This window comes from Gallinula chloropus, assembly GCF_964237585.1.
Source record: "Gallinula chloropus genome assembly, chromosome: 1".
In the NCBI taxonomy this organism is placed as follows: Eukaryota; Metazoa; Chordata; class Aves; order Gruiformes; family Rallidae; genus Gallinula; species Gallinula chloropus.
In genome coordinates, this window is record NC_140085.1 from 40,548,607 (window position 1) to 40,574,348 (window position 25,742).

The 25,742-nt window shown below is 44.2% G+C and overlaps 1 protein-coding gene across 1 annotated transcript; it reads left to right on the top strand.

The window, feature by feature from the left end:
* The first annotated feature begins 4,765 nt into the window (after window positions 1-4,765).
* CAV1 (caveolin 1) lies at window positions 4,766-24,579 on the top strand. The gene is made up of 3 exons (XM_084261319.1): window positions 4,766-4,840; window positions 5,791-5,955; window positions 22,597-24,579. Exons 1-3 carry the CDS (start codon window positions 4,811-4,813, stop codon window positions 22,936-22,938), a joined length of 537 nt encoding a protein of 178 aa, XP_084117445.1. The 5' UTR covers window positions 4,766-4,810; the 3' UTR covers window positions 22,939-24,579.
* Window positions 24,580-25,742: the final 1,163 nt, after the last annotated feature.

Sequence of the window (25,742 nt, forward strand, 5' to 3'; positions counted from 1 at the left end):
CTCTACTGGTGGTGTCTTTTAGTACACTGTGCTCATGAAAATCCGAGCCAGAGATCGGCAGCTATGCCTTAAAAACTGAAGTGCTTTCTTCATGCAGGGATTTACAACTGAGGGGAGAATCAATAAAGGCTAATTTTAGCCTGGTGACACTAATCTTCCTAAGTTTATTGCAACAAAACTGAAAATGTCTTCTCTAGAGGCAGTTCAGAGGAGCTAAGTTAGGTTCCTGCTCTGAATCATCTTCCAGAGAAGACTCACTGCACTGATGAGTGCAAAATGTTTGGCTTGGCTTGACTCCCTCTGCTATGTAAGAAGTTATGTTTGCTGCAGAAACTGGGCAGGCCTATGGAAGCAACTAACCCTTCGTGTAAGTAGTGGGGTAGGTTCTTCTTTACATGCTTCTTTCACAACTTGAGGCCAGGGTTGAGGTTCACCAGTGTTAGATGTCCAGTCTTGTCTGTTGTCAGGCTTGCCCCTCCAACTCCGACCAGGAGAAAGAAGGACCTCTTCACAAAGCACTGAAGCAGATCCTACTACAGACACTTGAAAGGAATACAGCTTAGGAGATTCACACTTCAATTTCAAACTTTGAGGAAAGTTTTTCTCAGGTTAATAAGAGCTGCTTTTTCACCCTTTCTACCTACCTCACTATGCTTTTTACTTTATACTATCACAGCTATCACTATGCTACAACTATAAGCTAGAACTGGCCATGAATAGCTTAGGCAGTAAAGCTTGGCGACAAGAAGTCCCATCATAAACCTCAAGGGGTGGGTGTTTAAGACACATTAACAAGACTAGTTCTCACAGTATGATATTTCTGTAAGACACCTGAACAGTTAATGTCAGGACAGGCAGAATGGTACAGAAGAGTGTTGACATTGATCAGCACTCATGGTTCAGCTCAGTATTTGCCAAGGAATTTGATATTGAAAAAGGTTGACAAAAGAGTGACTTTATTTGCGCAAGGTCTGGCAGAAGTGAGGCTTTTGATTTGCCTCTTCAGCCAAGATGGTTACAAGCTATCTTGATCAAGACCTATGGGGACTAGCTCCAACAAAAGATGTACACACCTACCGCAGGATTGAGAAGAGAGTCAGGAATTTAAATCCAAAATCGTAATCCCTGCCCAGCTGCCACCCAACCTGGAACATGTCTAAACTCAGAAGGCATCTCCCTTTCATAAACCTCCCTTCAGTACCTACAATTTTACTTTGGTCATGCCCAGAACTGCCCTTGTTTGAGCAACATGCCGTCTTACTTGCATCTAAGCCCAGTCAGAATCGCAAAAGGAGGGCAGAGATTGGCTTGGACCCCTCAAATTCATGCACTGCCCATCATCAGAATAGGGCACTTCCCAAAACACGCTTTTGCAGGAGCGAGTCCAAATGTGCTGGCACACCTCTGGCAGGCAAAAATTGATTGTGGGTGTCTCAAGCGTTGGATTTCTTTGTCTAGCCCTCAGGCTATTGTGAAATGTGTCACAGGAGCAGCGCTTCTATATAAAAGGAAATGGCTCCTAGCTAGAGGTTGTGAGAAAGAAGGAGTGTGAGGGGATCTCACCATCTCTTCTGGTATGACTACTCCCTTGATGCAAAGAGCTGACCAAATAACAAATGAATACATGAAAGCTTGATGCTATACACCGGTGGTGAGGGGCACCCCTCGGAGGGGAAAAGCTCCGACTCGGTGACTTACCATTTAAAACACAGAAATCCTCCAGAAACCAAGGACTGGATGAGCACCACAGACTGCAAGTCTGAAAAATCATGGAATGAGCAAAACATTGGCCTACACGTTGAACCTATGCCAATGCTTGTTACCCCGCAGCAGTGCGAGAACAGCAGCACGGCTGATAAAAGCACACTGCCAACAGTTCTGACAGCTCAGGCTTTCACCCATCAAAAAATGCACATGAAAGGATGCACTTAAGCAGATGAACAGGAGACACTTAAAAAAACCCAGTGATCTTCATCTCCTGAGCTTCAGGTTTGTAAGTGCCCTGCATCCGGCAGGCTCTTCACTGGCATCCTCTGTTACCTGACAGCCTCGCTGCTGCTGAGACTATACATCAGGAGTACAACTTCCCAGGGCTGATCACGAGCTCGCTGGCATTGGAGTATATCAGGAGTATTGCTAATACAGTAATTGGAATAATTACAGATTTTTTTTAAAAAAAGAGGGAGGGTGAGGAGTGGAAGGGAAGGGACAGGGTTCGATACCAGACAAAGACTCTCAGTGAGCAAACATACAGATTCAATTCAATTTCATGACTCATTTTCTGATGGGTTTTTTGAGGCATTTTGTACAATCCTTTTTTTTTTTCCCCACTGGCTTCTGGGAAGATCCATTTTCTACCCGTACCAAAACCTTTCCTCTTCTCAAACCACGAAGAACAGCTCACATCTTGCACTCACTTTGCTCCATGTTTAGAGCTAGCTGCCAATTAAGGTAATCCTGAGGTTTGAAAGTTCAGTCAAAGCCAGGCTTTAGAGCACAGAAAAAGCTTTTAAAAATTTGACATAGAATACTTAAGGCTGGCATGATGAAGACAGGCGGTGAGGTGAGCAGCCAAAGCACTATATATTTCTGTTCAACAGCTGACCTGGGCTACTAAAGATACAACCAAGCTCGATGAGAAGGCCAGCTTGGGTGTCTACAACCCCGGCAATTATAGGCCACCTTTGGATAATCCATTCATGGCAAACAAGAGGGGACCAGAGCCTCTGTGCTTTCAGAAGAGTCCTGCAAGCCTTTACCAGGTCCTTTTCAGTGGAGCCATATTGCTCCTCTGTATATACTGGGGGTTCCTTGCAGAGCTCCTGCACCAAGTCTCTGACTGTTACATTCATGTGGGTTTCTCATACAACATTGCCAGAGGCAACGAGCCATGGCTTCATCCCTGTCCACCTCCACAGGCGTGACTTCCTCACTCTTACAACTTGGGAGTGCCTATGCCCTTTTTCTCTGTAGGCTTTTTTCTTGGGATATAAGCTCAAGCGAGCACTTCTAAGGTTTACCAGATGTGATAGTTCATCCCATTCTGGGATTCATCTCCTATAGTTTATAAATTCCACGAGCTTCCACTAGCAGTAGCGTTGCGTGATTCAGAAATGTCCTTTAAAGAGGGCTATGGTTCTGCATAAACCATTCCAGGACCGAGTCAGCATTTCAAATTAACACATAGATCTCATATTTTTTTTTTCAGTCATCCTTGAGATACACTGAAGGATGGGTGAAAATATTCTGATCTATGTGCGGGATGCTAACGAAATGAAAAACTTTCCTAGGTATGAAAACAAAGAATGGTTTTTTTTCAGTTTTTGCAGAGACTGAGTCCTTCAATCCACCCATTTGACCTTATGCACACACTCAAATGCTTGGACAGCCGAAGATATTTTAATGATGGCCTAAGTGAATTATTGCATCAATAAAAAAGTTACTTTTAAAAATTGCAGCTAACTTGGAAAATTGGAAAACATCCATCCAAAGCATTTATCCTAAAGTTTATAAGCAATATAAATGTTTAAAGAAAGTTCACTGCTAACTGATGACCATATTGGTAATTTGTGGAGTGCCTTTTGAGCAGGTGCAATTATTTACATCTGTGGAGCCTACATCTATCTTAGCCAGTGGGCTTTTCTAGGTCATTTCTCTGTTGAACTGCCAAAGCCAAACACACCACAGTTAAGATGTTTCTACTTCTGTTGCTCCAATTCTGTGCTAAATGGCATAACACTAAGGTCACTATTTGTCTGTTAATGTTATAAATCTTTCACCGTGCTCTGATTTCTTAACAGAAAGCACAAACAAAAATAGGGCAAAATATAATTCATGGTTTATGAATTTATGGTTTTAGTGCTGTTGCAGCCCTAACCTGAACCGTCTTGAAGACAATGATGAATCCTTACAGATATTTATATCAGGGTATGTCCCTGAGCTTATAAGGGACCTTGAGAACAGAGTGTGGGACAATGTCAGTGTCCCACCATTCCTCTTTAAAAGTAAGGCCAGCGGTTAATGTACATGGCAGACATGCGTGGGTCAGCCTCCTCCCGAGAAAAAATACAGCACAGTTGAAGTGCAGGACTGTTAAATATTTGCATAGTTTTGAAATGAACCAGTTGAGAAAAATCTCCTTTTCTTCATCCCAAGGATGTCCAAGTTTCCACAATTGTTCCTGGGGCAGCGATGACTATGTGTAAACTATTGTCAATGCACGGGGTGTGTGTGTGGGGGGGAGCCCGAAAAACACCTCGCTCGTTCTGGACGTGACACACAACTAAAGTTTTCCATCCCTTCATTGCTTCCTGCCCCCCCCGCCTTCCCTCCCCTTCTCCCCCCGCCCCGTCCCGGGCGGCTCTGCCGCACACAGGCAGGGTCGCCCCCCGCCCCCCGCGGCGGGGACCTGCTGCCGGGGGTCGCGGGCAGTCGGGGCAGCAGAGAGGGCGGCGCGCAGGTGACCCCGTCCCCCTCGTGTCACTGTCCCGCTCATGTCCCTGTCCCCGCGCGGCGTGGCCCAAGCATCCGGGACCGGGTCCGCCCGCTTCCAGGTTGCCGGGACAGGGCTGCTTTCCCCTCCCACCGCCGGCGGCTCCCAGCCCGCGTTGCGATATGCCGGGCCCTACCGCGGCTTGTCATCCACCCCAGCCAAAGGCAGGGAGCAGCCCCTGGCCGGCGGCCAGCCGTCTCCCTCGCAGCTACTTCCCCCTGCCCGGCCGCTCCGCAGAGCGGGATCCTCCTGCCTCCGGTCCTACAAGTTATAGCGCAGAGAAACCCGCGGCAGAGCCGCCAGCCAGCCCGGGGCAGCATGTCCGGTACCAAATACGTAGACTCGGAGGTAGGAAGCGCCGAGGGACATGGGGGGGGGACGGAGCCGGGGCTTTGCAAGCGCTCTGCTGGCTGCCCCTCCGCACTTCGACCCGGTGACGAGTACCTGCAGCGGCTCGGGGCGTCCCCCGCATCCCCACGAGCTCCCCGCCCGCTGCGGCGTCCCGGCCCGGCAGAGGAGCGGGGTGCGGAGACAGCTCAGCAGCGCACTCCGCGTCCGGCGTCCGGCAGGGAGGGCGGACGACCGGGCACCTGTGGGTAGGGGCAGCGGGGCAGGGAGACCCGGGGAGGCTCGTCCGCTGTGGCCGGGATGGGGCCGCGATGAGGGCACCGTCGCGGCGGCCGTGCGGTGAGGGCTGTATGTGGAGGGCACTACGGCGAGGGCGCCGGGGTGAAGGGGGGAACGGTGGTGGCCGTGCGGGGAGGGCCGTGTAGCGAGGGCAGTGCGGGGAGGGCGCTAAGGTTGGAGGGGCACGGTGACGGCGCCGTGCTGCGGTCCGCGCGGCGAGGGCGGTATGGCGAGGGTAGGGTAGCGCGGGGAGGGCGGTACGGGGAGGACTCTGTGTTGGGAGCTCCGGCCGCTCCCCGCGCTACCCATGAGGGCCGCGGCCGCGCCCTCCCCGCGCTGGGGCGGCTGCCCCCCGCGCTGAGGCAGCGCCGCGGGGAGCGGGACCGGGCGCGGGCGGTGCGGGGCGGGGAGGGGGGGGCGCGGGGCCGGGGACGCCTGGCGGCGGGAGCGGGAGCCAGTGCCGTGCCTGGTACCACGGGGGTGTGGTGTGCGCCCCGCGGCCGCGGTTAAATAGCCGGGGCGAGAGCCGCCCCGCAGCGAGGATCCCGCCGCTCCGCGCTCCCCGCGGGACTCGGGGCCGCCTCCCCCAGCCCGCCCTTCTGCGCGGCGCTGCCCTGCCCTGCCCTGCCCTCCTCGGCTCTCCCCTCCCGCCCGCTTCTCCCTCTCTGCAGGACTTTCTCTACACGGGGCCCATCAGGGAGCAGGGCAACATCTACAAGCCCAACAACAAGATGATGGCAGATGAGCTGAGCGAGAAGGCGGTGCACGACGTGCACACCAAAGAGATCGACCTGGTCAACCGAGACCCCAAGCACCTCAACGACGACGTGGTCAAGGTGAGGGGGCCGAGGCGGGACGGGGCGAGGGGCGATGCCTGTTCGGGGGCAGCTGCGTGTCCTGCCGAGGCAGAGTACTACGCGGGCACTGCCAGGGCAAGAGCAGCCCGCGGACTGCTTCCCTCCACCTGCTCCAAGAAGGAAAGGGCTGGGGGAGGGATGGGGGAAGTTGTAATTTATTTATGGGTTGGGTTGGTTGGTTGTTTTTATTTTTTAGACAAAAGGGAGAGGGTACGGGAGAGAGGCGGGCAGCGGGCCAGGGCAGCCCGCCGGAGCTCTTCGCAGAGACGGGTCGCGCTGCAGCGCGGCGGGGTCGCATCCTCCGGCGGGGGCTCACCGGGCCGGGGCACTGCGGGGCTGCGTCCCGCCGGGGCGGGGGCTTGCGGCAGCCCTCCGTGGAAAGGGACACCCCGACGCGTGGCTCCTGCAGCCGTGTGCCGGCAGGTCAGCTCTGCAGCCGGGACATCCCGCCTGGGAGCGGGGGGAGCGGGGGCGGGGGGGAAAGTTGGTGACCTTATGTAACACCGGCAAGAGGGATTTTCCTTCCCTCGGGCATGTATAGAGGTGGCACCAAACCAGTGCAGTCTGGGCTAGCCGAGCCGCTGGACACAGCCTGTGGGACAGATCACCCTCCCTGAGCCAAGTGGGTGCAAAATCAGAGGTCCCGATGGTCGATTGGGTTTGTTTCCTAGTTTTGTTTGCCTTGGTATTTTCCTTTCCCTTGTGCCCTTGTCCAGATTTTTTGGTTGGGTTTCTAAATCGGAGTTTGACTGTTTTGGCAAATCAGGGTCCGTGGAGATTTTTTTGCCTCAAGTCTGTTTGGTCAGAAAAATCACAGACCATATTTTTCTTAGCAGATAGGTTTTGTACCATGCATGTGAAATTGAGGATGCTGTCACCTGGAATTGGCAGAAGCCAGGAAAAACAGGAGTCACTCAGCTGTAGTGGGTGACTAAGCCACTAACTGGCTTATTTAGTGTCCAGCAGAGTGTGTGCAGTTCACCGTCTTTGTTGGTCAGGAAGACCCGGTATTGAAAAAGAGATATATTGTTTTGTTTCTAGAGAATAAAAAGGTTGGACTCTGGTTCCTGAATGTATGTCAGTAAAATGATTTATGCTGTGTGCAGACAATATAGTGAGGTCCCAAGTAACCTCCAATTCCACTGACTTTGACACAGTTTGAAGGTGCTGAATGTGACTAGCCATTGTGCTGGATCAGCACTAAGAATTATCCTTCAGAGAGGGCTGTATACTTAAGGAACTACTGTCAACTTTGCAGTCTAGAAAGAAAGAGATTCAAGTTTTTACTTGTATGGGGAAAAAAAAAATCTGTGTACCTAATGGTACAAATCTTTCACCATAATGGTTAATTTTAAAAAGAGAGAGCAATTCTTGTTTCTTCTACTCGTGGAGTAGCAGCTGAGTAGAGAGGAATGCAAGAGCTGAAGAATGAGACTGCATCATGGCGTGTTGCGTACATCAACAGAAGAAGTCCCCAAAGCAACCAAACCTTCTGAGGATGAGTCATAGCCCCCAGGCAAGTCAGGATCCGGGTGTCCACAAACTTAACTAGGCAAAGACAGATCCTTCTGGGAAAAGAGGGAGACCACTGATGGAAAAAACTCCTAACGGACTTAAAAGAAACTGAAGCATTCAAAGCCCGTCCTTCCCTCTCTGCCTCCCACAGGGGCAATGATTAAGAAAGTTTGGTACATCCAGTCATCCAAAAGAAAGTTGAAAAGTAAGAATTGTAGGAATGGATAAATCAAGGGTTTTTGGTTTGTCCTTTTGAAATAATTGTGGACCAGCTCATTCATTGAAATCCAGCAAATAGCCAGAATACCCATACCGCCTCTGTGTCAGCAAGAGAGCCCCTGGTAGTGCACGTAGGCACATCAAGACACAGGAATGTATCAAAATTAATTTTATGTTAACCAGACAGGATCTATTTTGCATCATAAAACCAGCAGCATTGGACATCGTAAAGCAACGTTTTTCTGTCTTGTTACAGGAATAAATAAGAATTACTTTGTGTTTTTTAAGTATTTAATGGATAGGTGCAACCTGAAAAGTAGAGAGAGGAATATCACCACAGTTTGAATTTATTTGGACACCCCTTTCAGGTTCAGCCTATTAGACGTACCGATAAAGTTCAGACCCATTACCTAGGGGACCGGCTTGGATTGGGGTGAGGACACACAGATTCAGTTCCTGCCTTAGCTATCAGTCTGTGGACCCCTCCTCTCATCCATCATCTGCCCTTGTTACTTCAACTGTAAATGATCCAGGCAGGGTGTAAAAAACACGCTTGTATAACAGGAGTCCCCAGTCTCAGTCGGGTACTGAAAGTCAGAGAAAAAAACTGTCCAGGAGCGTTGTAAAGCCAGGAGTATGGTTCAGGCTTAGCCTGATTTTGTTCAGAGCCATTGCGTTTTTCTAGGTTCAGAACCTTCTGCTTTTTCACCCAGCATTTAACACGTTTCTTACCACTTGACTATGAGGCGCAACAGCACGGAAACCGGGGACAAATCAGTCAGCCATGAAATAGAAATGATTAGACAGAGAACCAGGAATCTGCTCTGTAAGCAGCTCTCTAAAAGGCCTCAGTGTTGTCTGCATTCAAATACTTCCCATAGCACATTTTAAAAATAACCCTTGCTTGTGAGAAGCAGGAGACATGTTCCCTTGATGTGCAACACAAAGCATCTGCACAGCTTCCTCTGCAGCAGATCCGTGGTGCAGGCAGCAGGAGGGTAGGGATCCCGGCAAGAGGGAGAGACCCAGTTCAGATCCTTCTATAAAAACTACACGCGCAGAGCCGCTTCATACCAAACTTATCGGTGACCTTGACTTTACTTACAGTTTATCTTCAAATTAGCTACTAAGTAGAAGCTAAGTGCTGGGAGGTTTCCAGAGGAGTGGTGTGAATGACTAGGTTTCTGTTCAGAAAGGGATAGAAGAGGCCTCACTGAACCTGAGGTCCACGGACAATGAACGGAGTTGGCAGCTCCGTGCTGGAGGAAGCACGATCTAGTAAAATTACCAGAATTTCCTTCCTGTTCCAATTCCTTCAGCAGGAAGCGGGAAGGAAGGGGTTTCTGCCTCATACAACTGCCCTCATACGTCACCTTGGCAGGGGCAGAACATGCAGCAGGGGTCCCATTCCTTGAGGCACTGGCTTGTGAAGGTGGCTGGTCATGTAGGAGGTAAGGAGGGAATCTAGCAAGGGAGAAACAGCATCTGTCTACCTGGGAACTCTCCAGGAGTCACACTGATGATTATATGGCTGTTGTGCCTCACAGTTGTTTCTATTGTCCTTCCCTGGACAATACTCCTGGACTTGTCCCCCACAGTTTTTATTTATGTGTGATGACACACAACAAGCAGGGTAGAAATCTGACTGACTTTTTTTTTTCTCTCATTCATTCCCCAATGAGCTGGGGATTGACATGAAGGTGCCTGAAGTTCAGCCTTGCTCTTCCCGTTTCCCAAAGGAGTATTTGTTTTCCAGAGTACGACTAAATTACAGCCTTTCAGCTCTTTGGAGTTCAAAGCTTCTCAAAGTACCTGCGGTCACGTCTGCACAGACTTTACTGAATTTGGAAGCAGCAGAGGAAGGACCCAGTTCTTCTGTGGCTTGTGCTTCTCAGTGCTTCCTTGCTTCTTGTTCAGGATGGGGGTGGGCCTCGCAGCCAGCCCTGCAAAGCCCTTTGGGACTAGCGAGGACCAAGCGTTCAGGCACATCTGCAGCCAGACTGCAGTTTTTTCCTACGGTGGTGTGCCAGGAAGAAAAGCCTGTGCCTGGTCTACCATCCAGAACATAATTATTATTTTGTTTTAAACAAGTGGTGTCTATCTGCTCTTTGTTGCGTAAGAGGCCTTCTTCTCCCTGGAAAAAAAAAAAAGAAAATAATAAAAATTCAGTACTTGGCTACAGATGTGAGGATGCAGAGCTTTTGTACCAAGTTTTAAACAGCTACATATTCATGTCTTCCACTTACAGCTAATAGAGTTAAGGGCAATTTAAGGAAAAGTCTGGAATTTTTAGTCAGATGTTGACAAATACCACAACACCCTTATGTGGGCATTAGGGAGGATAGTATTTAGTTAGCTGTTTTAAAGCCATTTAAAATTTCTGCCACTTTCTAATAAAAGGAGAAGGTTTTTGAAAAGCAGTTTGCTGTTTCAATTAATCCTTCACAGTTATGGCCCATCCCTGTTGTGCCAAGCGTGGTGTAAGATGCACAGAGAGATGGCTAGGCAGAGCATCTCCCGTCTCCACACCTGACAACCTCCTGGAAGGAGAGTATGCATCGCCCACTGATAATTTCGGATGGGAGGGCTGTCACCCTGATGTGACAGCAAGCATCAAGCTGTGGGGACCAGAGTCCAGTAAAACAAGAGAAAAGCAGGGCTCAGTCAGGTGCTCTTTTCTGAAACAAGGAATTAAGTGAAATTTAACGCAGACCTTTCTTTGTTTTCAGATATTGTTAAAAATCCTAAGAAAATAGATAAATATCTAAGTTTAAATACATCAATTAAGTAATAAATATATAAATATGTATCTATAGATATATGTATATATGGAGGCAGATTCCCATCTCAGAGTTTAGGCCCAATCATAGTGCTCTCACAGGGCATGATTCTCTCCACTGATGATATATGTACCTTAGACACAACACCTTAATTTACATGACAGCATTTAAATGAAATGATGTTGAATCTTTGTGTCATATTAGCGCCCAACTGTGGGGCTTAGATTTAAAGTGCAAGAATATTCAAATGTTTTGACTTCAGCTACCTACAACATACAGTTCTGTTTCCAGTATTTCTTCCCTGGCTAGTGTAGGAGTGGGAGAACAAAAACTCAAGCCATTGTGGGTGCCAGTTTATATGAGGACCAAGTGGGGTTTAAGAGTTCTGAAAAACAGTTTTCTTGCACGTTAATTCTGAGTCTGCAGACATGGAATTTCTGAATGTCCATAAAATTACAGATAATAATGGCATCTGTTCTAATGAAAGCTTCTTTCTAAAATAAAATGTGTTTGCATTTAAGCTCGCAGTATTATTAAAGCCTCATGTACTGCCTTCTTGCTTAACATGATGAACATGACTCATAACTCCATAGGAAAATGTTCATTTGATGGCCATGGGGACAGAGCCAACCATTCAGCATGGATGTTCCTTTTGTTAGAATTTATTGGACACTATCTCACATTCAGAGGAGACAAATACTTTTTCCTTCTGATAAATCCAACAGAATTCAGATTGTATGCTAGAAAAACTTAAGAACAAATTGAATTGACTTTAGAATTGCTGGCTCACTATGTGGATAGAAATACCATCTTTTGTTGCATAGAGTATGGATGTCTGAAGCAAACAAGCAAAAGTATTGAAATCCAGAAATCTCTAGGAGGAAGAGGGACAACTGTATATAGTAGAGTGGTCTGCCCATTAAGTCCCAAATGAGAGTTTTAATTTTGTTGCATTTTAAACAATGGAGAGGATAAAATAAAAATGAACTTGGGTAATTCCATAAAACTTGTGATCTCTGGAAAACCAAAGAGAGATACCATTCTAAGATAAGTTTGTATTTTCCTCTCTCAAGTACTCTTGCAATAAGTAGACAACAGGATGAAATCTACATTAGCAATTGGGTTTTTGAGCTGTTTGATCCAGAGCTACCATCTTTCTTTGTTTTTCCTGACAAAAGACTGTAATAAAACCCTTCTTGGACTAAAAAGGATTTGCTATTTTGAATATGAAAGAGAAGTTATGCTGTTTAATTTAACTTGATTTATTGGGGATGCAGGTTTAATTTTGTTAGTCCTTTTGTATTTTTCTGGCAGATTTCTTACTAAAATAGTTTTTGATAGTTTAAAAGCAAACTTTGAATTTTATGCAGCATCATTCTTGTCAGAAATCATGTCGTCAGGTTAGAATTCAAAAGGACACATAGTTTCGGAACCACTATCCAAACTCTAATGAGGACCAGATTTTACTCAAGATAGTCAAGGAGCTGTGCTGTGGATGTTAGTGGGGCTGTACAAGGATGGAACATGTCTGTAGTCTTCTATTTAGCTGGGCCATGTACTTTTATTTTCAAATAAATGGGAACTGATAAAGGCAGCTTCAAAGATAAGAAGTGAGAAGATGCTCTCACAGCTGAAGGTGAAAGCATCACATTCCCTGTCCAAACTCCAGCTGTGCTGAATTTATACTCAGAATTCCAAAAAAGTTTAAGGGAGTCTCATAGACAGATTGCAAAACTTCCTCTGTCAACTTTGAAATCCCTTTTTGGAATTCAAACAAATGCCACAAATAAAAAATCCATTTTCCCTCAAGATCAGGTTAATATCTCCTGTAGACCTCAGCCATAAAGTCTCTGTTTGTTTAATGAAGTCCAAGTCCATCTATCTGTGTTCTAGTGCAGTTTATGACAAGACCAGAATTGTAGACTAATGATACCTTGATTTTTACAAAATATTAAAGCAGCAGTTACCTTGTATTTAAGGATCGGTAGCTTCAGATTTTCTATAAGAAAGACAACCTTCTAACAGGAGAAATGCAGAGGCAATTTTTTTTTAAAGGAACAGAGAGGTAGCTGGGCATCACTGCTCACTCACTGACAGCAATGAGCATATTTGGGTAGAAATGAAGCAAAAGGTTAGAAAAGTTAGAAAGATTTGCAAAAAAAAAAAAAAGAACTGCAGCAGTTAACAGGACTGTGTTTGTGACTAGTACATGTAGTTAAGGTTCTCTCCTTAAACTCCCTTTATAAATTATGAAGAGAACAAAGTGGTTTCCAGATGTAAAACACCCTCCAAGGTGCCTGTCTCTCCATGCACTGCTAAAGGGTCTGAAGGTCACTATATTTCCATTTCCCATTAGTACCTAAATTTAGGAAGGATGAAGGTAGAGCAAGTTCTAAAAACTCATACTTAATTGCAATTTATTATCTTAATAGCAGCTCTGCAAACCTGCACTGAGGGCAATGTAATAATATAGTTGTTGGGGTTTAACCCCAGCCAGCAACTAAGCCCCACACAGCTGCTTGCTCACTCCCCACTCCCAGTGCAATGGGGGAGACAATTGGAGCAGTAAACCTGAGAAAACTCATGTGTTGGAATAAAGACAGTTTAATGGGTAAAGACAAAAAATGTGTGTTCAAGCAAAGCAAAGAATCCATTCCCCACTTCCCATGGGCAGGCTGGAGTTTAGGCATCCCCAGGAAAGCAGGGCTCCATCATGTGTAATGGTTACTTGGGAAGATGAACACCATCACTCTGAATGTCCCCCCGTCCTCCTTCTTCCCCCAGCTTTGTATGCCAAGCATGACACCATATGGTGTGGTGGTCAGTTGGGGTCAGCTGTTCCAGCTGTGTACCCTCCCAACTCCTTGTGCACCCCCAGCCTTCTCGCTGGTGGGGTGGTGTGAGGAGCAGAAGAGGCCTTTGGCTCTGTGCAATCACTGCTCAGCAGTGATGAAAACACCCCTGTGTTACCAACACTGTTTTCAGCACAAATCCCAAACACATCCCCATGCTAGCTACTATGATGAAAAGTAACTCTATCCTAGCCAGAAGGATAGGATAGAGTTACTTTTATATGTATATATACATATATACATTGTATTTATGTTATATGTAGAAAATATAAAATATGTTCATATAATGTCTTTTATTAAAGTTTCTGGTTAACTCTAGACCCCACTGGAATAAATAAAATAACTCCCATTATCTTTAGTGTAGTCAAAACTTCACCCCATTGCTCATGTTGATCAATGTAGTGCATGGAGAGCGACAGGCACCTTTGGAAGGTGCTTGAGATCTTGAAACCACTTTTTACTCTTTATCATTTGTAAAGCGAGTTTAAGGAGAGGAGAATCTTAACTGGATGTACTACCCACAAGCACATCTTTAAACACAGAGATGGACAGCTAAATGCAGATGTACGTGCTCACAGACAGATCAGTTATTTGCTAAAACAGTGGTAGAATATGATATAAATCATAAAATGAAGAAAGTTTCTTAAAAGTTTCTCTGTGGGAAAACCACAATAACCACTCAGCAGCCCAGTTTCCAGGAAGGAAAACAGCCACTTTATTTTCTGACTGATTATTCTGACAACATCAACACGTTTTCCCAGGAACTGGCTGACATGATACCCCACCAGCAGAGGAAGCTTCGCTGTGTTTCAGAGGAGCGCGGATGTCTCCTCGAAGCTGATAGTCTATCTTTCTGCTGGGTCATGTCAAGACAGGACAGGCGAGTGCTTCAGGAGGAGATCTCTGGAGGATGGCTAGCTGCTACACTGCTGACCCATTGGCATCAGTCATGTTTTTCTCATGAGTACTTCCACAGACGTCGATGAGCCTGCCCATCGGATAAAACAACGCCCATGACCAGGGCTTTTCCAGTGTGTAATCAGTAGTTCAGCATGGGCAAGGAGCAGGAGGTTGTTTTCTCACTGATTAGTAGCAAATGACTATTTTTTTTTTACATATTTTTACAAATTACATTTTTTTTACAGTATTTTTACAAAATGACTTCTTTCTCATTGATTTTCAGTTTGTGAAATAGTGGTCTGCAGTGATGACCTATGTCATGGAGTCATGTAAACTTTCATAATCTGCTTGGGTATTTGTATGTGTGCTGCAAAGGTCACTCCTGACTGAACTGGTGGTCTTCTCTGGCTACAAGAATGTAGTCCTTCAGCTCCACTTTCCAGCATGAATATCCTTGTCTGATAAAGCATTGTTTGCCTTTCTGGCATATTCTATAGTACTCAGGATAAGATTCACAATTTCCTTTAAGAGGACACTTGAACACTTTTCTTGCCACATTATGGAAAGCAGACACAGGGAGACAGGGAATATAAGGCAAATTCATTGGTCAGTTTGCACAAGTAACTGGGGTGGAATGGTGCTGCTTGCTTGTCTAGGGTTTCATTTACTTTGGAATTACTCAATTGTCATTCTTCTGCACTTAACCAACCTTACAGAATAACTGTGGTCATGGCCATCTGCACTCATGGCATCTCTTTTTTGTGTGCAAAGGGAGTGAATGTTGTTCCCACTAATCTGGCCGATCCCCAGAAAAGCAGTGAGCTCTGAAGACAGAGTTCAAGGTTGACAGGTAGAGCCTAGTCTTGTGGCACCCCAACCTGAAGGGACTCATGGGGTTCCCTTGTGAAATGCTTGCCAGCATACCAAGAGTCAAGGTGATTTCATGTGTTGTGATGAAACTTATCCCATCATCTTTTTCACTGTGAGGATGACAGAGCACTGGAACAGACTGCCCAGAGAAGCTGTGAAGTCTCCTTCTCTGGAGACATTCAAAACCCACCTGGATGCATTCCTGTGTGTCCTACTTTAGGTGATCCTGCTCTGGCATGGGAGTTGAACTAGATGATCTTTCAAGATCCCTTCCAACCCCTATCATTCTGTAACTCTGATATCCTGGATGTTTATATTTTGTGGTTACCCATGCTACAGCCTGAGGCTCATACAAATACTCTGGCACTGAATGACCTTCGCCTTTACTACACACCTGACAGCACCTCACTGTTTGCCATTGAAACCAATCATTAGTAAGGAAGTTGAACATCTAGGCATCATGAAGCTCTGGGATTTTTTGGGAGCAAAGCGCCATCTTCTTCATACAACTGCAGGTGAATGTTTGCCAGATGGATATTACACAGTGCTCTTAAAAGGGTGAATGGGTCTCGTGGTGTCTGTGAGGTGAGTGACAGAAGGGCAGCTTTACTCCTCTAAGTCCCAACACCTCCTATGCTCTTTCCCTCTGGTTCAGTAGATACAACCTTATATGCTTCTTCATTACTTTTCTGATAAACTGCAGCAGTGGTCATGAGGATGAGCATCAGCAGATGTGAAAACAAATCATTTTAAAGGGCCAAGGAAACTTTCAGATGTCTAGTTGCTATCACTGATTTAGCAGAATGGTTGTGAGTTTATGGCTAAAATTTATATTTTCTTTTCCTGCTGCTGTGCTGCTTTTGTTCTCCAAGTGCTGCTAAGTTCCAAATAGTACATGGAAGTCAAAAACTAATGATCTTGCATGCTCGTGCATTTTCTTATTTTTAATAACACGCAGCACAGCCTTCTCCAAAGTATGTAGTGCTGCACCTATCCTGAACATCAAGTCCCAAATCTGAGAAGCTGTAGAATGGCATGTTGTTTTGTTGATATTTTATACCTTTTCCTCTTCTGAAGGACATTGAATGAGTTTGGAAATTTCACAAATTACATTTACCAGAACAGAAAAAAGGATTGTGCCTTCTTTTTTCTGTGCTTGTTTTAAGTCTTATAGGGACAGAGCGTAGTATGTTCAACCAATATTATATTTGCAGTCTTGGTATCAGGGAAATATCTGTTTTAAGACAGCACAGGGTAAGCATTAAACACAGTTTCCATACTCTGTGCTAAAACTGTAAATAACACTACCTTGTAACTCTTTCTTGTATAGATGCACATTCAGATTTGGCCTGGCATAGCATGTAAGCATATTGACATCAGTGAAACAGTTCATATTTTTCAGGTGGTGTGTGTATTTAAGTGGTTTGCCTGATTGCAGGTACTAGTAATGAATCAAGGGAGGTCCAGTGAGGACCTGAGCATCTTTTCACTGACTTGTAAAGAAATTGATGGCACTCAAAAATGCAAGCATCCTCATCACTTGGGCTCCTCCTTGGTGCCTGTGTATGCTACCAACATGCCATGAGCACAGTAGCAGCACACAGCTACTGCCCACAAGGATTTGAATCTTTACAATCACAGAAATGTAGATTAGATCAAAGCCCCCATAAAACCCTGATAGCCTTAATACATTTTTACTGATAGACCCAGCCCAGTAATTTTTTTCTCTGATGTAATGGATATTGCATACCTTGAAGAACAAACTTTTGAGGAGAAGCACAACTGGTAAGCAGGCGATTTGAGGCTGGCATTTAACACACCTTTCCAGCCTGCAAGGTTTGGATACACAGGGATTAAAGTGTCAAGGTCAGCAGGCCTACTATTTGCATATGTAAGGCATATATTCTTGAGTCAACTGGGTTTAGTTTTTTAATTTCCCCCCCAAAAAAACCCCAGAAACTTCACACTGCTAAGCTTGTTTAATTAATAGTTTGTTTCTTTAAGCAGGCTTGGAAAAAAGAAGACAAATTCCCCATACCATTTCCCTTTCTTGTAAATCAATCTCTTTTAGAATCAAAACAGGTTCCTTAATTTCCTGATAAAAGTTTAATAAACATATGCAAAGCAAAAGAAGCAGAGGTAATTCTCATAGCAGAATCAGACAAAAGCTTCAAGCAATGTGAAAACTGGCTTTAGCCAAACTGAATAGTAGGAAACAAAGAATAGCTGAAGTCAGGAAGTGTATTGTAGGCCTGAAACAGGAGTTGATGGTGTTTAATAGCTTTGGCTGAAACAGAAGGCTGTAGCAAGTTATTAGCATCCTTTAGAGGGTCAAACCAAATTTCCTTTATTTCTGTTCTGTTGCAAGTGAACGTGCCTGTATTTTCATTAGCTTGGCAAAGAAGGTGATTTCACAGCACAGCCTGAGAGATGTGGAGGAGCAAACCACGCTCTGAACGGGCAGTGTACTGAGCAAGACCTGTGCTTAGCTGAAGCATGCCTTCATGTAGATAAAACAGAGGTCTTCACAGACCTACAAGGCACGTGATGCTCTGGCAGAAGTGGCCTCGAGAGCAATACCCTAAAAAAGGTATCTTATCCTTGCAAGTCAGTTAGACTCATTTCCAGAAATTGAGAGTGTCTTCCCTAGGATCATATTTCTGGCCCCTTTTCTTTCTCCTGTCAGTCCTATTTTTACTTTATGTACTTCAGTTGGACTCCCGCTATCAGTCTGGTGACACTCACTGTCACCGAGCGCTGCTGGACTGAACACCAGAGTCATAACAGGGACTGAGGAGTGAGCAATCCAAGTGATGTAAATGTAACTTCTAACGAGGCAGAATGTCACCTCCTGCTCCTGCTGCCTGGGGAGGACCGATCCCTGTGAGTTAAAAACAGGATCTTTCATGGGAGTGGTTCAGTGCAGGAAGAATCTGGGTGGTATCTCAGTTCCTGCAGCGTAAGGACCTCTCTGTACTGCCTGAACACTGAAATAAATAGAGCGTTTCCCAGCCAATGGACCGGTATGCAGTCTGTTAGCAGCTGAGAAGTAGAAGAGCCCAGATTACCTCTACTCCTTGACTATCTTCACTTAGATACCTCTACTCCTTGCTTGTCTTCATTTAGACTGTACACTGCTGTGGGTAAGTCTGGGTTTGGGCAGCACTGCAGAGGTTCATGTTCCAGCTGTTGCTGGCCTCTTTTGACATGCACGTAATTCCATCACGTTCTTACGTCTCTCAGGCAGGCAGCAGGTTTGTTTTCATGCTGTACAGAGCCGAGAGTTTTTAGAGTTGCCAGGCTGTTTTTCTATCTTTTCTCTCCCAAGTTCAGTTTGGTATCTCCCTTAATCACACCAATGTGCAACATTGGACTTGAAGAATAATGAAACGGAAAAGAGACAGACGTGAGACGTCAGCCATGGTTCCTACAGAGATATCTATTTAGCTTCTGTGCAATGGTAGAAACATTCTGAGAGCTGTTGAAAATGCTCCAAGAAAGTAACCTCTTGACAATCGTTGGTGGCATGAGCACACAGCTATTATCATCTCACAGGCGGATTGATTCCTGAGCACTTTTAGGACAACTGTGTATGATTTGAGCTGGGAAATCCTGGCCAAATATATATCATAAAAGTTCTAATATTAGCATCATCGCCTGGAATGAGGACAGGGTTGTCCATCTGGAAATGTTATATGGCGTGATTCTTCTGTCAGCTCCCTAGAATTAACTCCATGGACATCTTGGAATGTGCAACAGGCTAAAAACATTAGCCACTGAGAATCACGATTACAGGAACTTTAGGATTTTATTTGAAAACCAGTGTGTTCACTGGCTTCCATTTTTTCAGTGAAACATTCATTATAATGAATTCTTTTGAAAGGAATCAAATTGCAGGCCAGTCTTGCTACTTATTTTAAAGGTTCTAGGAAATTCATGTTAACCTATGGTTCCTTTTTGCATGCAAAAAACATGCTCAGCTACATTAAAGATGAAACGATGAAAAGTCTGACAGAGCTCGACGCAAATTTCCTTTCCTGCTGAGATTTAATAGTTCTTTTTTTCAGACAGTTGAAAAAAATACAAGATAGACTCTACCATAGCTGAACTGGATAAAAAGACTTGAGACGTGACCCTGAATAGCCCTCGATGCGCTGAAATGCTCTGTGGTAGCGATGTGTGCAGACTGGCTCTGCTGTGGATCACGTCACCAACCAGGGGGAAGCATGAGCTTAATTGCCAGAGGTTTTAGAGTAAGAGGGCTGTGCTTAAGCAGTGGACCTACAGAAAAGCTGGGGAAGGACTGTTTACAAGGGCAGGTAGCGATAGGACAAGGGGCAAAGATTTTAAACTAGAGAGGGGTAGGTTTAGATTAGACATTTGGAGGAAGTTCTTCACTATGAGTGTGGTGAGACACTGGCACAATTTTCCCAGAGAGATGGTGGAGGCCAATCCCTGGAGACATTCAGGGTCAGGTTTGATGAAGCTCTGAGCAACCTGATCTAGTTAAAAATGTCCCTGCTTACTGCAAGGAGGTTGGACTAGATGGTCTTTACAGGGCCCTTCCAAACTAATGCATTCTATGATTGCATGTAGTCTTAATATAGTAGTCTCTTTTAGGAAGTGGACCCTTCTTTTGCTGTAATCTTGGGTTTTGCCACCATCTGCATATTTTTATAATCTGATTTCAAGGAAACATTTATAATTAGCCAGCACCCATTTGGTTTAAAAACAAGCTAATATGGCATATGGGGCTAAATGAGAAGTTTGCTTCTGAGGAGCTGCAGAATCAGATACTGTAAGTATGGTGCCTTGTGTATTTCAAAAAGAAAATATACCTCCATCATAAACTCAGGCATACATTTTTCCAACATGTGAACTCCGTTCAATCAGATTGATTTCAGTGAACAATATGCAGATCTTGAAATTTTCTTGGAGCAGGGGGAGAGGACAGGAATAGATAGAAGACAATTAGATGCCATCATCCATAGATATGGCTGATTTCTCCATCTACAAACTGTTCTTCTTTCTTTCACGATGCAGTTCTAGAATCCCACAATTGATACAAGGACTTCTGATTGTTCCATTTTGTTAAAGGATCACAATACATCCAGGAAAGTTCTTTGCTCTGTCTCCCTAGACTGCAGCTAACCTTTAACGATAATTTGTGTAATTACTTTATGTCCAGTATACTTTATAAAGTTAATTTGTTGTCAGTTTTTTAGTCCCCAAACACAAACTTTTACTTCTGATAACCCCACAGAGGAAGTAGAGAGCATACTGCTGTCTGTGATGCTTTTTCCAGGATTAGTTGTTTCCATCAGTTCTTTAATCTGGAACCTGTGAAATTACAGAGCCCACATAATTCCCAGTTTCCTGTCTTCACTCAGCAGTGAGTGTACTATACTTACAACCCTGTCTTTAGACATTGATTTCAGGGAAACTGTTCTCTAAGCTTCATACACACGACTTAGGTTATTTCATACCTATAGAGCTATTGCAGAAGAGAACTGTGACTCAAACTCTCTTTTCATTTTCTCTACAATTTAAAATCATGCTGTCCAGTTTCAAAGCCCAGTCAGACCTTGGGCTTTGCACACCCTTACAGAGGAGTGCACATGGATGAGGTGTGTTTGTTGGATACTCAGCCAATAGAAAATCTGCCACTCATTTCTGCAGAGACAAAATTTCAATCTGAATCCTACGTTCAGGTGTAAGGGTGACGATGATGATGAATTCCCGTCATGAAGAATCATAGATCACTTTCAGATCACTAAAACCTATGTCAGAGCAGCAGCTAAAGAGGATGTTTATCATTTGCATTACATGATGTCTTGCAAAGCACTCATAGAGAGTGATGTTTTGGCCCGATAATAGGTCAAATTGAGCCAACTTGATGTTAGGCATTCAAGATAGTTGGTATCACATCTGATTCAGAAATTTCCTCCCAAGGTCTTTCAAGCCCTTCAAGTAAATTGCACCTAGATGGTGCAGTCTTGCTTTGGAGTTACCTTGGTTTCTTTGTTTGAGAAACTGGAAAGACTTATAGTATTTTTCCCATTGTTGGTAACATCTATTTGGAGGTGATTGAACCAGCAGGAGAGTGAATTCTTTCCAATATTTATCTATATTTTACATTATAATACGTGACTGTGAGCCTTTTCCTACAGTATATACAATACTTACACTGTGTATATGTATATTCACCTCCTTCCAGCATGTTAAGGTACTGTTGCCTGAGTTTCTGAGGCCACTGGCCCATATAATACTTGGCCCGCTCTTGTAAATCTTCACTTACAGCAGCAGTATCATCTCATTTTGGGATCCAGTCCCAGGAGTGCAAATTCCCTTTTTTTTTTCCCTTTCATCTGATTTCAAAAGTCATTTAGTTTTTTCACAAAGGAACAGTGTTGTCATGTTCATTTTCCTGTTGAATGCGGCACCTATACAACTAGCTGTGCTGAATAAATTAAATATCCTGTATCGTGGATTATATCAAACACACCTTTGTGTGACATGGAGCTGAACTATCATCACAATTCTGTTAATTTTCTAATAGAAATGTTATGACACTTAAACTTCCTGAATAGCTCAGTATTTCAACAGAGAGTGGTAAAATATTCCTGTTGGAATGCTCTGCTTCCTTAGGTGACTTTTTGAACAATTTATGAATAATAGTCAAAACTATGAAATATGAAGAAGAGTGCGTTCCTTCTAAATATTAATACATTGGCCTGGCTGTGTCTTTCATGAGCAGTGTTATCACATAAACAGGACAGGTTAGAACAAAATGCCTCTACTGTGAAGAGTCTCTGTACGTTTAATAAGAGGAAAGAGCAGCTGCTTAGCCCTTTCAGACTAAGGAGGAGCTCTATCTGATACAGATCTAAATCAAACTTTTTAATTTTTGGATAATTAACAGCTATCTATTCCTGTTCCAAAGCATGTATTGAAATAGTTAACCCCACCATTTATTCCCAGTCTGAATTCAGCAGTGCTCTATGTGGAAAGATGGGGGAATGTAGGCAAATAAAACAGATTTTCTTGATGTGTGCTTGAGGTATGTAAAAAGCAAAAGGAGTGGCTGCATTTATTCCATTTGTGTAGATGTGAAACAGTTAAGTGAGGCAGCGAAAACACGATGAGTCTGTTCACCTGGTTCATCCCTGAAGTAAGCATCAAGGGCGCTCTATGCCCTTAAGGCAGTAGGAGATAAGGAAAATGTACTGTGTTCATCTCTAAGGTAGATGTCTAATTTTGAGCTAAGCATCAAGGCTCCCTGATAGTCACTGGGAAAAAAAATTAGTCCCTGACAAGATTCTTGGCTTAAATGTTGTGTTAAGTGGGTTGAACCATGTTGAGATGTAGGAAGCGTGGGCTTCGGCGTGTCGTTGCAGGGGCCCCTTGCTCTCCAGGAAAGGGGTTTCTGGAAGTGCCCTTGATGCGAATGCCTGACTGACCTGACTTTATGTTCTTTGCTGCAGATTGATTTTGAAGATGTGATTGCTGAGCCAGAGGGAACACACAGCTTTGATGGGATTTGGAAGGCCAGTTTTACCACCTTCACTGTAACGAAATACTGGTTTTATCGTTTACTGTCAGCTCTCTTTGGCATTCCTATGGCTCTCATCTGGGGCATCTACTTTGCCATTTTGTCATTCCTGCACATCTGGGCAGTGGTGCCGTGCATAAGGAGCTACCTGATCGAGATCCAGTGCATTAGCCGCGTCTATTCGATCTGCATCCACACGTTCTGCGACCCGCTGTTTGAGGCCATAGGCAGAATGTTCAGCAGCATCCGGGCCACAGTACGGAAAGAGATTTGAGGGACATTTCAACCTAGGAAAGGGGTGAGGGGGGTTGTGTCATTTGGAGTGTTTTGGTGCCAGTTTTGTGTTTCCCAAAGCAACATACAGCAACCGGTGGTGGATATACTGGCCCAAAACAAAGAATCACTTGCTCAGTTTCTTACTCTATTGTTTATTCTTACTGGACTACTTGCCCTTCTTTTCTTTTTTTTTTATTCTTTCTTCTTTTTTTTTCCTCCCCTTCAGCCTGCACTTCTAACTAACCTTAAATGGCTATTCTTCGATGCCAGCTATATATCATTTTGCTGGCTGTTCAATACAGACACTGAAGTGTTGTTGGATGACTTTTTATCCCACCCTTCATTTCTTGTGAGATAAATCCACAGCGATACTGAAGAACGACAAAAATGCTTTCCAGCACTACAAAGCCATTCATTTTATTGTGGCCAACAAGCGCAGCGCTATTGCGGCGGAATGAACGTGACCAGCTGGCAGGTTTCAGCAGAATGTTCTTTTTCAATTGGGTTGTCAGTTGACTGCAGCTGTTTACAGTCATGACCAGATATGGTGCACTGTGAATATATTAGTAGAATAAATTAAATAAACCAATTACTCAACTAATATATGTCCCCAAAAGCTAACACTTTATCAGGTTGGAGACACTGACACAAGAAAGCTTTCCATGTGCATCAGAAACTTCGGTTGGGTGCCTTTCTGTCTCATTCTCTCTTGGAAGTTTGCATCCAGTCGTTTCTCAACCTTTGCTAGGGTTGCAGAAGCAAACTGCAGTTGAGAACTAAAACTGGTCATTACAGAAATGTTTTCCTAACTGTGACTTACAACATATCCCTTAGTGAGCATTTAGGTGCTTATCTCATAGGCTTATTTTTTTTCTTCTCTCTCTTTTTTGCAAAGTATTCATCTAAATACATATCACAGGTATGCCAGAGATAACCCTGAGTTACAAGAAAAATGCAGGTGTGCCCAACACAAGCCACATGAGGCCAAGGAGGACCTGCCCCTGAGACAAAACTTCTCTCTCAGCTTTCCAAGCTTCCCTGTCAGCAGAAGTCAGCCTGCCGCTAGCACGCAGGTTATTTTCAGGATGCTTTGCTGAGTCCAAACTCATCCATCACGAGAGGTGGTTTAGAACCTTCACAATTGTTCGTTGGTTTGTTCGTTTTCAGCTGAGCTGCCGCGTCAGGAAGTCTTAAACGGAGGGTGCTGGGTGAGAACGACCACGTCGCAAAGGGCAGGGCTAAGACAGCAAAGCCTTCGCGACATCATGTTCTGATGCTGTGACCTGCAGGAGCTTCTTGCCCTCGTGACAGTGTTGTGTTCAGAGGTGCTTTCTGCATTTGGAAAAAAAAAAACAAACCCAGTTGTGAGGCTAAGCAGCTTTACTGTAAACCAAGCCAGGGCCTGAGCCTGCTCCAGTTGAGATCTCCAGCAAAACAGTTCTTGACTCGGAGAGCACAAGATTTGGCCCTTGGGACGAACATGGAGCTGTCTGGTACACCTACAGCTTTGTTATTCTTTTTTTTTTTTTTAACTTAGAGCTGATATTTCACATAATGCTTTACCTAACACGGAAGTGCCTTCGGTTCAGTTTCTGCCAAAGCGTCGCAAACTTTAGGAAATGCTGCGGGGTTTTTTTTTTAGGGGAGGGGGAGGGAAAGGGGGAGAGGGTGCACAAAAAACTTACATTATATTATTAACTACTATTGTTTGCATTTAAAACAGACACTGGTATGGATATAGTTTTATGTCTTTCTATGTACATAATGGAGAGTGTACTATTATAGATTTTTTCAGTATTAAAGCCAAGCGAGGTGATTGTAAACAAGAAATATTTTATCTTTTTATGAAGAAAATCACTCTGAAGAAAACCTTCTTGATTTACTATATAAACTGTATATCCTGAAAGATGTCTGTTCACTTAAGAGTTATTAGTCCCTAATCCAAATGCATTGCTGATCCAAGACATTTACGTTGTTATCTGCTTACAGATATAACTGACACTTTTTTTTTAATTTTGCATGTACATTAAAAACTACAATAAAAAAGATGTTTAATGGTAGTTCCTGTCTGACTTATTTTTCCTTGAAAGTCATGTGAACAGATCTCATGTTATTAGGAAGTAAATCCCAATATTTCTTTATACAGAAACAGAAAGTAATGACATTTGTTTCTCAAGAAAGAAAACAGAAACTAGAATTAATTTGTGGTTCAGGATCTGACTCGGGAAGTTTCTCCCTCACAAAAAAAATGACATTTTTCTTCCAAGGAAATATTTTCTGCTGCTAAATAAGTAGGCAGGAGAACTAGTGAATGCAGTATTGGGTAGGGACCCTGCACTTGTTTAAATGCTTAATTGTGACAAATTCCTTTGCTTTCTTGTTCCTTGGTTTCCCTATATGTAAAATTGGGGTAATGAAGTTTACTTGTAGACAACTTTAACATCCAATAACCAGAATGATATCGTAATACAATTACTTCTTTTAGCTCATTTTATGTAAAAGACTGTGGCCATCCAAAATTCCCTCCTGGATTGTCCAGATAGCTCTTCAGTTAAAATTGTTGAAAGCTTTTGTTTTGGATCCAGTGGAAACAGGATTGTTCCTAATAAAAGCTCATTAGCCTAAGCATTTAACGTATGGAAATAGGGGAATGGCAGCTTTTATCCAGCCGTGTATAGACCTGGCGTGTGACAGGACAGTTCTTTTCTATGTGACACCGTCACAATACCTGTCACACTGTTAAACTAGCACATAGAGCCCTGACAAAACAGGCTATTATACTTTGACCTACAAATCTATTAA

Excerpts from the sequence above, each read along its gene's own strand:
- CAV1 (XM_084261319.1), top strand. The coding sequence starts at position 4,811 with ATGTCCGGTACCAAATACGTAGACTCGGAG. Across the intron at positions 4,841-5,790 it reads CCAAATACGTAGACTCGGAG|GACTTTCTCTACACGGGGCC; the intron begins GTAGGAAGCGCC and ends CCCTCTCTGCAG. Across the intron at positions 5,956-22,596 it reads TCAACGACGACGTGGTCAAG|ATTGATTTTGAAGATGTGAT; the intron begins GTGAGGGGGCCG and ends TCTTTGCTGCAG.